This window comes from Chelonia mydas, chromosome 3, assembly GCF_015237465.2.
Source record: "Chelonia mydas isolate rCheMyd1 chromosome 3, rCheMyd1.pri.v2, whole genome shotgun sequence".
Classification (NCBI taxonomy): Eukaryota; Metazoa; Chordata; order Testudines; family Cheloniidae; genus Chelonia; species Chelonia mydas.
In genome coordinates, this window is record NC_057851.1 from 113,685,595 (window position 1) to 113,699,910 (window position 14,316).

Consider the following 14,316-nt stretch of genomic DNA (forward strand, 5'->3'; position numbering starts at 1 on the left):
CTTCTCTGCACTTTCATGTCTCCTTTTTATATTTTAATTTAGCTTTTAGAGTATTTTGAACACAAAAAGTGATGTCTGTTGGTAAGTGCTAAATATTTTCTCTGTTCTTACTAGTTTTTCTTTTCTTTTTGTTTCGCCTTAGTGAGTGTTGCCCTCTTTATAATAGGTTTCTGTAGGGTTATCAAGTAGTAGTGCTTTACACATGGAAGGAAGGGAGAGGAAATTGACTAGAATTCTAGTCAGTATTCTTCTTCTGCAGTCCTTTCCACATATGCAAAGCTTTATCTACTTGATGCAAGGAAGAAACTTGAAGTTAAAGTACTAGGATTAGTCATCTTCCTTCTGCTCCTAGCTTTCTACTCAAGAAGCTGACCTCAAATTAAAATACTAATCAGTTTTAAAAAGCAGCTCAATAAGACCTACAAGTGACCTCAGCCTCCTCAGTTACCAAGTTGTATATTAAATAAAAAATTGACATTTTAATATCATTCATTAACAGTGTAAAACTTTTAGGGTTATAATTATAACCCTAATTTTTATCCACTAGCATACATTCTTAAAGGACTTGTAACAGAAACTGCTTTCAAGGAGCACAAATTTAAAAACCTGAACAATTTCTAACTGTTACCTGTAATCCTAGCTCTTGCTATAACTGACAAACGAAAGAGAAAATGCTGCTTTTTTCATTTGACATCACTTTAGGACTGATCTTGCCAGCACTTAGACTATATGAGTAGTCCCATTGACTCAAGGGGCCTTAGGCATGTGTATAGTAGTTTGTAGGGTCAGGGTCTCTGTGTATAGTTAGTTTCAATGTTGCCCCACTTTGTATGTGACTCTTTCATTGGGTATGTCTGCACATGGAGGGATATGAAGAACTTTCTTAAACATTTAACAAAAATGGCAAGACTCAGACCAATGTTCCCTCTAATTTGTGACAGGCCGTGTGTGCCAAAAATTTCTTCTGTGCAAATTGTTGTTCTTCTGTGCACAGTTTTGAGTGCACAGTGTTTCACTGTGTGCATGGGGTTTAGGATCTGTGTGCACGCACATGTGCACAGCTTAGAGGGAACAGTGACTCAGACCTAGCCAGGGCTTTTTTTTTTTTTTTTTTTTTAAAGGTTTACTTTATTATTTTGTATTGGAAAAGGATCCTGTTCTACTAAAATGCTGTACCCAGACACTCTACACTGCAACTTTGTTCATCCTTCAATGATTTTTTCATGTTCTTTTTAGCTACTACTAGCATTGTTTCAAGGAAGGGCTGTCTGAAAAGGACACTATCTCTTTTTAAATGCATTCATGACATCATTGCTGCACTAGCAACTCAATTTCACTTTACAATCATTTTAGCTCAGCTTCTGCCTCAAAGTTCATCTTGATCTTTAACAATTCTCCTCTGCAGTTTTATAAAACATTTTTCTCCTTCCTTCCCCACTGACCACATTTCAGTCCTTAAGTACAGAATGAAATGCCCTGTTGCATCATTCACTAATACACATACATCTAATTTGATGTGGTATAACAGAGGCTCTAAATGACTAACAGTAATAGCCTCTAATCGCGAAAGCCAAAAAGTGGTGGTGGTGAAAACATTGTGGAAAGGCACTGGACTTTTTCTGCTTGGTCTCAGCAACTGGTGGGTGTGGTCCATTTGGGGGGAGGGATAGCTCAGTGGTTTGAACATTGGCCTGCTAAACCCAGGGTTGTAAGTTCAATCCTTGAGGGGGCTATAGGGGGCTATTTAGGGATCTGGGGCAAAAATTGCGGGACTGGTCCTGCTTTGAGCAGGGGGTTGGACTAGATGACCTCCTGAGGTCCCTTCCAACCCTGATATACTGCGTAAGCACAGTGTGCCTGGTGCAGCCATCTACAATCCCAGGGCGTCAGCAGGCAGTTCTTGCTCGGTTGTTCTTGGCCAAAATTCCCCCTTCTCTCGGGGTTAGGGAGTTTGTTCCCCCCCGGTGTTCCCCTCCCCGAGGAGCGTGCAGGGGCGTGGTGCGGGGAATGCAGCCGACGGATGGGGCGCCGCCATAGGAAATGTTAAAGGGTCGGGGGAGAAGTTAAGTTTCTCCTCACACGAAATAATCCGGGCTCTGTCTCCTTCCCTTTACCCCCAGCCCCCCGCTTTCCCATCACACCCGCGGGGCTACAGAACGAATTGCCTGGGCAGCAACATGAGATGACGGACCCTCTTCTTTCTGCCGCTGCCTGCAGCACTCAGCCTCCCCCTGCAGGAGGCGCACACCCCCAAGAGAGCAAGCACTCTTGCCAGAGCGGACACAGAGCGACGTTCTGGACGCCACCTCTATGGTCGCTGCTCTGCGAGGGCCGGGCTGGTGCGCGCGCGACCGCCAGGGGCCGCTCTGGCCGCCGCCTCCGCTGCTCTCGGCTCCCCCGAGCTGCGCTGCCTGGAGCCCGTGTGTCCGCCATATTGGTGCCCGCGCTGCCTGCTTCTGCAGCTGCTGCGCCGTGTCCCTCCATCTCGTCCCGGCCAGGCCGAGCCCGGGAAGCCGGCGGCGCAGGGCGGGAAGCGGCGCGAGGCGGCCGAGCGGAGCAGGGAGGAGACGGCAACGAGCGGGCCCCGGGTCCCGCGGCCTCTGCGCCACCCGCCATGGCGAGGAGGCCCGGCGGACCCTGAGAGACACCAGCCCCCTCCCCGGCCCAGCCCAGCCGCCATCAGCGGAGACGAGCCGCCCGGCCCCCGCCTCTGCCTCAACATGGAGGCCGTGAAAGCCTTTAACAGCGAGGTCAGTAGCCGCTGCCGGGGATGGGCGCGGCGGGAGCGGGCGAGCGAGAGGCGCCCCTGGGCCTGGTCCCCTTCCCTGCGTGCACGACTCGCCCGGCCGCCACCCCTGTGGCGCTGTGCCTGGGGGAGCGCGGGGAGGAATCGTCCCTCCCCGGTTTCGGGTGGGCTAAGGGCTTCCCGCTCGGTGGCGGCGGGGGGAAATCTCTCTGCCTCGGGGGAGGAAGGACGGGGCTTCTCCTCCGTCTGACGGCAGGGGCGTGCCACTGCCAGGGAGAGGGCGCAGCGCGGAAATCCCGTCCTTGCCTACGGGGCTTGGGGAGAGGGACGGGGAGGGTCTGTGTGCAGGTGGGATGGGGAGAATGGAAGGGAGATTTCTCCTGGGGATTTCTTTTCTATAGCTGGGGGGATGGTTGGCGGCGTCTAACAGCACACCACCACACAAAGTTAAGCGGGTTGTACTAAGAGGGAAGGGAATCCACTGGTTTCTCCAGGCCATGCAGGTCTCTCTCCTCCATTGAAGCTCTCATGTTTTCTGTCGCTCTTTCTTTCCGTTGTTACACACACATCCGCACACCTCAACACCTCTTAGATCAGGGGTAGTCAATTATTTTTTGTCCAGGTCCAAATTTCAGGGTCAAGGTCTCATCAAGGTCCAGACTCCAGAGAAAATAATAAAAAAAACCTAACAGTAACGATAATAAGTAAATAAAAAGATTTCGTAGGCCATTCAAAAGCGTCTGGTGGTCTGGATTTGGCCCACAGGCTACCTATCGACTACTCCTGCCTTAGACACTTTAATGGATTTAATTTTTAATCAGGGAATAATCTGAAGATTCAGAGGGTTTTCTTGGTAGCTGAAAGTGGTATTTCTACTGCAGTTAAACCAAGAACATATTTCCCCATCTTTGTTTCATAGCTCTTATGTGGGATATCAAGACATCATCTACATTGGAAATGGGAGAAAAGGTCTCTAAATTTGCACCTGCCAGTCAAGATGTTGAAGCAGTATCCCAGTTTTTCTTTGAGGCTAGTAACCAAATGTGCTGTTAAAGTGCAGGATCAGAGTCTGGGTCACCTTATTTTGCTCTTGGCCATTGCAGGAGTAGATAGTCAAGTTAAAAAGTTACATTTGTAATGAGGAGGGAAATTTGATTTCCTGTTGTGAGGCCAACAGGAGATTTGATTATTCATATTTGAAAGCTGATATGTGGTAAATGAAAACTAGTAAAGGTAGTTAAACAGCTGTAATTTGCCATACCTGTTTATGTACATGTAAGAAAAAAATGTGTGTATGTAATGGTCTTTTAAATCAGTGGCTCTCAACCTTTCCAGACTATTGTACCTCTTTCAGGAGTCTGATCTTTCTTGCCCCCCAAGTTTCACCTCACTTAAAAACTATTTACAAAATCAGATATAAAAATAAAGTCTCACCGCACACCATTATTGAAAAATTGCTTACTTTCTAATTTTTACCATATTATTATAAAATAGATTGGAATATAAATATTGTACTTACATTTCTGTGTATAGTATATAGAGCAGTATAAACAAGTCATTGTCTGTATGAAATTTTAGTTTGTACTGACTTCGTTAGTGCTTTTTATGTAGCCTGTTGTAAAATTAGGCAAATATTTAGGTGAGCTGATGTACTCTGTGGAAGACCTCTGTGTACCCCCAGAGGTACTCATATCCGTGTTCAAGAACCACTATTTTAAATTGTTCAGAGTGGTATGGTTTGCAATGAAAACTACATATTAGAGCAGGAATAGTCAATTTTTTTTGTGAAGGTCCAGACTCCAGAGAAAATAAATAAATTAATTAATGATAATAAGTAAATAAAAAGATTTTGGGGTCCATTCAAATCACAGAATATCAGGGTTGGAAGGGACCTCAGGAGATCATCTAGTCCAACCCCCTGCTCAAAGCAGGACCAATCCCCATTTTTGCCCCAGATCAACTAAACAGCACCCTCAAGGATTGAACTCACAACCCTGGGTTTAGCAGGCCAATGCTCAAACCACTGCTCTGGTGGTACAGATTGATTGCCCTTGTATTAGAGCCTGGAGGCTGTCGTCTTCTTCTGGTGTATGGATAAGGTATGGGTTTATTTAGTGAAGTAATTTGATACTTTTTAAATATAAGTAACAATTAAGTTTGGTTTATAGAGTGGAGTGCCCAGCAGATTATTGCTACCAACCAAAATTAGAATATAGATTTTTTTGCAAAGTAGTTAGATCAGTGGTTTTCAACCAAGGGTATGTGTACCCCTGGGGGTGTGCAGAGGTCTTCCAGGGGGTACATCAGCTCATCTAGATATTTGCCTAGGTTTGTAACAGGCTACATAAAAAGCACAAGTGAAGTCAGTACAAACTAAAATTTCTTATAGACAATGACTTGTTTATACTGCTCTATATACTGTACACTGAAATGTAAATGCAGTATTTATATTCCAATTGATTTATTTTATAATTATATCGTAAAAATGTTAAAGTAAGCAATTTTTCAATAATAGTGTGCTGTGACACTTTTGTATTTTTATATCTGGTTTTTAAGCAAGGTGAAACTTGGGGATACGCAAGACAAGTTAGATTCCTGAAAGGGGTACAGTAGTCTGGAAATGTTGAGACAGCTGAGTTAGAGAATATGGGAAAAAATAGTTAGAAGCAGTCAAACAAAATACATCTGATCTATGAGTATATTACCCATTACATAATTTAATGAACCTTAAGTGGAGGAAATAGTAGTTTGACAATTAGGGTTGGGGAGAAATTTAAATCAGACACTAAAAATTGATTTCCAACTCAATTTTTAGTCAGACTATGTGTGTGTTTTGTAGGATGGGGAAAAGAGCATTGTTGCCATAAGAACAGCATCATGTAAGAACACATTGATTTGGAATCTCTGCTCAAACACCCTTGGGACATATGAGCAAAAGTTTTCAGTTTCATATTGAAAAACACAGAAGCTCTACACAGCCAGCCAAATGAATACTCAAATATGGAGACTTTGCTTCACAAAGCTTCTGTCTATACTCATAAAGATTTAAATTGAGAACTCTTTTAGAAAAGAAAGGCATGGGACTCGTGTGGGTTTTAAATTTAAAACCTTTGATGTAAAACGTAATTTTGGGTGGCCAAGAAATGAAGGATCAAGTCACAACATTTTAAATCAATTGCCCCCCTCTCTTGTGAGCAGATACTGGTGTTGGGGGGTTGCTCAGTGGTTTTTTCCTGTTACATTTTAAACTATGTTTTATAATTGAGTGTTGGGCAACACTGATTAGGGCATTTAAAAATGTATTAACCAAAGCTCTGAACCTTGGAATGAACTATAGATGGGTGCAGAGCACTTTGCATGATTGAGGCCTTGAACATAACTTATGCCAAAATCTCTGGCAATATCTGTGACTTCGGCCCCCCTCCCCTCTGCAGAATTTATCACTGACTTCCTATACCTAAAGATCATACACTTTATAACTGGTTTTGAAGACACCTTTGGGAGGACTAATAAGGAATATCTAAAATACTTGAACTTCGAATCTGTAAGCAGTGCTGCATTTCTTTCAACACCTAACTCCTTAATATTTGTGTTAATATACTAGTTAAATTTATTATACTTCACATTTAAAAAGTGCATTTTACTTATGTTTATATTTTAAGGTCACATTTATTTATTTTCCAGTCATTATGGTATGTATTTCTATTTTGGTCATATTGACTTAAAGTAGAGGCAAATTGGCAGCTGATAGTGTGGGCTAAATTTGTAGAAGGATCTCAGAAATGCTTTCACTTCTGCAGTTTGGATTCAGTTAATAACTTTACATATGTTTATGTAACTTACTGGTTAAATTCAGGTGACAGCTCAGAAATAGCATTTAAACAAATGTAAAATATTAGGTCCACTGATCTAACACTTTTTAGTTGTGTAGTTGTTGTTTTTTTTTTTTCTCTCACAGAGGAGGGAGTTGTATTTGGGTCTCAAATCAAAACCAAAATGAAAAGCGGCTGTGCAAGCTTATAGTTTAACTTGACTTCACATGAATGGAAGGTCAATACATACAGTGGACAAGGTCTTATATTGCGTGTATCTGTTTTTTCATGCAGCATTGAACTGGTTAACAATGACATTTGATTTGATTCAAGAGAAATTTTTCTTTGGGTTTCTTGTGTTGTCCCTTTTGTTTGTTTTTAAGGGTGAAGGCCTTTTTCTGCAAACATTTCCTAGTGGGAGTAATTCCTACTACTGTGAGTAGTTGGATTATCATTAGAGGGGCTACTCATGATAGTAAGTGCACCATCTAGTAGTAAGTGTTCGCAGACTCTAAAATCCCAAATCTCCATTAGAATACATGTGTAGATTTAAATGAAGAGTACACTTTTGTATCACAGTTATTTAAAACAACTTTGCAAAATCCTAGAAGTTTACCGATTTACATAAAAAAATGCTCATCTATCCTTGATATTATGAAATAGCTAATGAGATTTTTACTTTCCAAAGTTAATTTTCATAGCTTATGTCAATGGAAAAATAACATTTTGCAAGGTTTTAGTTTAAAATCAGTTTGCCTCTCTTGCTGAGTTTCATATTTTCAATAATCTGTGTCCTCTACCTCATTTGACATCACAAGTGCTTAAAGGATTGTTCTGCTTTGGGTGTCAGTTGTGGCACTGATGTTTCTTCTGGGACACACAAGTCTCAGAGCCAGAACTTTTGGAAGAAAAAAAAGCTTTTAGTTTATTTTTAAAATATTGTCATTTATAATTTAAAGTTTAGGGAAGTATTTTGTTAGTCAAGATTTGAGATGTACTCGAGGCAAGCACACATACAAGGTTCCTGCACCAAAAGGGATAATAATCAGAAACTGATTTATAAATTTATTTAAAAATATTATTTAAGTTCAACTTTAAAGGGACTCCATCAACTGAAATCCTAGTCACTCTCCAACTATTAGAGGAAAGTAGTTTCAGGTACTATACTTGATCCTGAGTTCCTCTGCAATTTTTGTGCTTTTACAATAACATACTCCTACTTTTAAAATGTCTTTCTCCTCTATTGTTCAGTAAAAAAATCTATAGGAATGTGGGGGAACAGACGGGGAACTGACTAAGCAAGCATGTGGTTAATTTTTCCCAAGTTAATAGTCCTAGTAAGTCAGTAGGACTAACATTAATAAACTTCTGCATGTGTGTCTATATTTGCAGGATTGGGGTCTAACTTACATAGAAAAATAAAAATGGATATTCATAAATTACTGTTAAATGTGAATATAAATAAACTGGAACAGTTTAATTTTTTCTGTTTTTCGATAATACCTTAAGTATTACTTGTAAAAATAATTTCAGACAGAAGTATGATTTTTTTAATTTGTGTTCCATTAAATATCAATTAACTTTAAAGCCTATATCTGCAAAACTCTAAAGAGGGTTCTGCCCCACTCTGCTTTGTTCTACAACCAAGCCTGGAATCTTTGTACTTAACATTTGTAAACATCTCTAACTTAGTATGCACACACAGAAACATGGCTATGACTTTATCTCTTTCTATTCCCCTTTCTAAAATCGCATGGTGTGTTTTGTTGGCTTGTTTGTTTTTCTTTATATTAAAAATAATCCCCAAAGCTTGTCCGTTTAAGGTGGGGAAATCATTAAAAGTTGCTTACCCTTTCTCAGCACTTTTTTTTTAAAGGGTAAGTAATTTGAATTTACAAGCCCTGACCCTGCTCCTTTAGGATGGCTGTAGTATTGAAATTGTGTAAAAGGGTAGCTATAGCAAAACTGAAAACTATTGGTGTTGAATGTTTGATGCTTTGGAAAATTAATTCTAAAAACGTCTTGTCCTTCATGATAATTGGCCTTCCACTTGTTGCACTGGCAATTTGTGGAATGGTTAACTTCTAATCGTAAAGTGTGGTTGATTGTAACACTTGGTCTACTATCGTATTGTACTGATTATTGGAGGAGCTAGTGTGAAAAGTACACTGTTAACTTAAAAACTACACTCGTTTGAATTGTTTTAAGTACTGGTACTACAAGTACACATAAGATTACGAAAACTGAAAAATATTAGATTTTTTTCAGAACTGTTTTTTTTATGTAGATAGTATCACTGTTTTCCCTGTTGTTTTGTGTTGTTTTTTTCCCCATACAGCTAAAGGGGAGAAAAATGTACAACAGGAAACCATAAATATTGTCAAAGACTCAGTGGTAGGAATGAGACCTGAAGATAGTTCTGATTCATTTATCTTAAACGGTTTCAGGCTAATGGTGCATTTAAAGCAAAGTATAATGAGATTAAGGAATCATAACATATAGTTTGGTTGCATCATGGAGTGGACTCTGTTCTGTCTTTTTGATTATCTTTACCTAAAAATATATTTTCAATAACAATTGATCCTACAGTCCCAAGTTTAGAAGTGTGTTTGACCCACACATGCTTTGGATAATTTAGATTCTGTGCATCTAAGTCCCTTCATATGTACCTCCAGGTCTCTGATAGAGCTTTTGGAAAAGAATCATGATTATGATCATGTAAAAGACCTCAATTTTGAGGGTCCAGTACTTATTAACAATAAAAATGATAGTCCTTATGTAGTTCATCGTCTTAAGATGAAGTCTTGACCAGCCTTTGGTTTGGCCAAAGGGAGCACTAAGTAAGAATCTGGGGGATGGTGAAGGAAATGCAGTTATCACACCATAATGATTATTTTTCAGATTCATCAACAAAATTCACGCAGTAAATTAATTGTTAATTACTTGCTAGTTAATCAGTTGCCTGTATGTAGGATTTTTGGTTCAGTAACTGTTGATAAATCTCTGGATATGTTTTTTTAAACATGTATTTTATTAGCTTTTTTGGTTTTTAGTGATGCAGTGCTTTCTCCATGCTTTAGTTGGAGATGTTAAGAACCCCTGCTTTTGCCATAAATTTTCTCACATAATGCAGTCTTTCTTCTGTCATCACCTCCACTGCCCCCTTGACTAGTCACATGTTTTCTGCAGTGCTATTGTAATTAAAAAAAAAAAAAAAAAATCAGACCTCTCTCCCCACCCGCCAGAATTTTAGAAAGATAAAAATCACGTCCCAGCTTGACCTAGGGAAGTAAGCAGCCGTCATATTATTTTTGGATGGTCTTTTAACTATAGTACACTAGAAAACTGAATGAATGCACATAAAACTATGGAAACTTAAATCATGAATTGAACTTTTCTGTACATTTAATGCTGAAGTCTAGAAAGCACTGAAGTAGCTTGTTTACAAATGGAAGCCAAGTGATGGTGAAGAAACTTAAAAGTTAGAGCTTGAAAAATGCACTAAGTAGGGAATGATACAGTGTATCGGGGAAGGGGAGCCAGTGGTGCCCATGTGCAGAGATAAACCCCGAGCCTTTTGAGAACTGGTTTTGTGTGTGGGGAGGGAACAGATTTGCTTCCCACCAAGACATTAGCCTTAGACCCTCCTGGAGAGTTTCATCTTTTGACTTGCTGTATCAGGCACATCTGGAGAATGCTTCCTTGGCTGCTGAGAAAGTAAGGAGTTGCACATTTCTCCCCTCAGTCTGCCTACCGTGAAAAGATGAATTTACCACTCTTCTACATCCTCTGCTTTCTAGAAAGAGGAACTCCACTTTTTTCTCCGAACTTTAGTGTGTTTTGAGCTCTTTTTTATCTTTTCTTCCTTGCCTCCCGCCTTTTGCTTTCCTCTGATGCAGCTGCTCAGTTTTTTTGTAGCAAAATGAGATTAAAGCTTTTGATCATTTTAGCTACTGCTCCATAATCAGTAGGAAGAGTGAAACCAATTAAGTTCTTGTATATTTCATTGTTGAAAGATTGTGTGTCTGTTGTCTAGAGTTTCATCAGTCTCAGTCCTCTGCTGGTTGTAGTGGGTGTGGAAAAGGAACATCTTTTATCTCTCTCACCCCATTGCAGAGTGCCCCTTCAGTAGGCCAGGACAGTCTATCTCTCTGCTGTCCATAACTTTCATCTGAGGTGAACTGAAATGTAAAGAGTCTGATCAGTTTCACTCTTGCTGCTCAGAATATTAGGGGTAGCAGTAGCTACACAGATCAGATTCTTGGAAATGTCATTCTGCTGCCTCCACAGCAGCAGAGGTGCATTAGCACTTGACCACTTTCCAGATAAACTTCCCAGGTTGTCACAGGGGGATGGGAGAGGAAAGCTATTTTTTCTTTAAGGTATAGTAAATGTTCAATTCTTCCACTCTCAGACCTGGTCTTGGTCTGCCATCTCTTGGTACTACCCATGATTACCTCAGGAGGTCTGATTTGTGTTCAGGACCTGCTGTTTTTCTCTCTGAGAACAATGACAGTGGTATCACATCCAGTAATCAAAAAGCCCGTATAAAGTAAAGTATTATGTATTTAGAACAAATGCATTTCAGAGAGAACAGATCCAAAAACACAGTGCATGTGTGTCACAGTCCTGAACTTTGATCGTAATTGTAGGTGTGTTCTCCTTTTGCTCTGTGTATTTCTTCCCCATTTCTTTCCCTTACTCCTGAATTGCTTCTGTGCTGTTTTCTTCTGCGTGCAATGCTTCCCCAGTAGCACATGCAGGACGGCAGAGTTAATCTGATATAATTCTACAGTTTTATTTAACAGCTTCTACTGCACCAGACAAAGTGTCCTGTGCATGAACAGTATGGGCCTCAGCTGCTGCTGAATTAGTTCGGATGTTCGGGAGAAGATATGTACTTGGTCCTTGCTAGTGCGGCTGACCAAGTAAGAAAAAGTTCTAATAGAAGAACTTATAAAATGTGGAGGAGATGAAAGGAGGAAAGAATTGCAGTATTCCCATGATACTAATCAGAATTAACACCCTGTAAAATGTTGCCCGTTACCTATCCACCTCATTGTGTTTGGTTTTCATACTCTTTGTTTATTTTTAAATCTTTATGGACATAAATATCAACAAAATATTAGATATATTTGTTTTTTCCTAATTGGATATTTAATATGTTCCTAATTTTAATAAAACTTGAGATAGTCACCATATCAAGATCTTAAGAAATCTGAACTTCACTTTTTTTTTCTGTTAAGTATTGTATTTGTGATGTCATTCACTCTAACAGAAACCAAGAAGTGTAAAATTCAGATTTCTGAGCCCCCAGGGAGGAGATGTTAAAAATGCATTATTAATTAGTTTTTAAAATAGCATCAATGTATTATACCATTTCCTGTCTTGGAAACTAACAGCCATTTTTAACTAGAAGTTCAAAATGTGTAAATCTCTAACTTTGGCTTTTTTTGTGGCCTTTTAAAAAAAAAAAATCTGTTTGCCATTTAAACTGGGTCATTCCATAAAGAGTATGTTTGTGATGCTAAATCAGAAGGAAGCAGTTTTGATGTTTGCTATTAAGTAATTAAAAATAAGATATTTAACTGGCTTGGGCATTGTATGTACAGGATATTTCAGTCATTCATGACCATACAGTGGTGTAGCTGCACCAGTGAAAACTCTTACTGTAGACTGACAACACAACTGTAAATATTGCTTAAAATTAGTCTTTTAAATTGTTGATTTAAATCAGGATCCTCCATTTGTAATGAAATAAGGATGTCAAACTGCATTTAGTAGGGATAAACATTTTAAAATCAGCAGGCGTGGGTAACTTGAACCCAGGAGCCCTAAAAGAGTTGGGTGGGGAGATATCTGGCCTGCTGATAATTTTTAATGAATCTTGGAATACAAAGTAAATTCCAGAAGATTAGAAGAGTGCTTAATATGCCAGTATTCAAAAAAGGCACATGGGATGACCCAGGCATTTATAGGGTAATTAGCTAGACATCAGTCCCATGCAAAATAATGGAAATGATGATATGGGATTCAATCTATAAAGAATGAAAAGATGAGAGTACAATTAATGCTAGCTAACATGATTTTTGGAAAGTAGATTTTGTCAAATAAACCTGACTTCATTTTTTGATGAGATTATCAGTTAGATGTAATATACTTAGACTATTGTAAAGAGTTTGGCTTAGTACCACATAACTTTATGATTAAAAATGAACACTATATAATATCAAAGCACAAGTTCAAAGGATTGAGAACTAGCTAACAGAGATCTCAAAGAGAGTTATCAATGGGGGGATCATCAATGAATGGGGATGTTTCTAGTAAGAGTTCACAGGGATTAATAACAGGCCAGATGCTACTCAACATTTTTATCAATGGTATTTTTTATTTTAATAAAAAAACTACAGATAATAAATTCTGTGGATGAATCAAAGATAGTGATAAAAAATAATGAGGAAAAGGCAGTCGGAGTGATTTGGATCGCTTGATAAGCTTGGCTCATTCAAACAATGTTTTTTAACACAGACAAATACCAGGACAACATCTAGGACAGAACTGTCAAACTATTAAAAAAATTGCAATTGTGAGATTAAAAAAATTGCGATTAATCACAGTTTTAATTGCATTGTTAAACACTGATAAAATACCAGTTTAAATTTATTATAAGTATTTCGGATGTTTTTCAACGTTTTCAAATATGTTGATTTCAGTTACAGCACAGAATACAAAGTAGTATGTTGCTCACTATATTATGTTTAATTACAAATATTTGCACTGTAAAAAGGGTAAAAGAAATAATATTTGTCAGTTCACCGCATATACTTACCATAGTGGAATCTCTTTATTGTGAAAGTGAAACTTAGAAATGAAGAATTTTTTTTACATAATTGCACTCAAAAACTAAACTATATGAAACTTTAGAGCGTACAAGTCGAAGCATGAAGGAATATACGAATGTTTAGCATATTTGGAACATAAATACCTTGCAACGCTGGCTACAACAGTACCCTGCAAGCGCCTGTTCTCACTATCAGGTGACGTAAATAAGATGCAGGCAGCATTATCTCCCATAAATGTAAACAAACTAGTTTGCTTTAATGATTGGTTGAACAAAAAGTAGGACTAAGTGGAACTGTAAGTTCTAGAGTTTACTCCTGGGGGAATTCTGCGCCAAAAAATTTAAAATTCTGCGCACAATATTTTCAGATTCTGCATATTTTGTCAATATAATCACACCAGTTTCAATTATTTTTGGTCATTTATTTCAAAATACCTGTCAGCAAGTATGTCTGTAACAATACAGACAACAAAAAAGATTCAGGAAATATTTTTTGACAAACAGATTCCTTACTAGGCGTATTAATACAGAACTCTGAGTAATAATACATTTAAACTATAATACAAAACTGTATTTCCCGCATACCTCAGAAGCAGTCCAAAGGTTTGGAGGAGTCAGGGGTAATGGAGGAGCTGTGGGAGAGAGAAGTAATTGCTGGGAAGGAGCCTGGGTGTGAACTTGGAGGGTTGTAGGGTTGGGTAGGAAAGGTATGGAAAAGGTTTTTTGGGGGCGTGAAGGGATTATTAGGGAGCTTTCCCCATGCAGACTGTGGCTGACCCCTAGCCTCTCATATTCAGTCAAGCACATCTGCCCCTGTCTCCATGTGTTCCTGCACCCTTATGTGTCCTTGCACCTCCTGTCCACATGTGTCCCTCACCCACTCCCCCGTCCCCTTGTGGCCCTGCACCCCTTCCCTC

General features: G+C 39.2%; 1 protein-coding gene across 1 annotated transcript in view; it reads left to right on the forward strand.

The window, feature by feature from the left end:
- The first annotated feature begins 2,182 nt into the window (after nucleotides 1-2,182).
- SCAF8 (SR-related CTD associated factor 8) overlaps nucleotides 2,183-14,316 on the forward strand; it is an 83,203-nt gene continuing 71,069 nt past the window's right edge. The window contains 3 exon segments of the mRNA XM_037895030.2: nucleotides 2,183-2,201; nucleotides 2,204-2,274; nucleotides 2,277-2,750. Coding sequence (XP_037750958.2) covers nucleotides 2,183-2,201; nucleotides 2,204-2,274; nucleotides 2,277-2,750 — 564 coding nt within the window.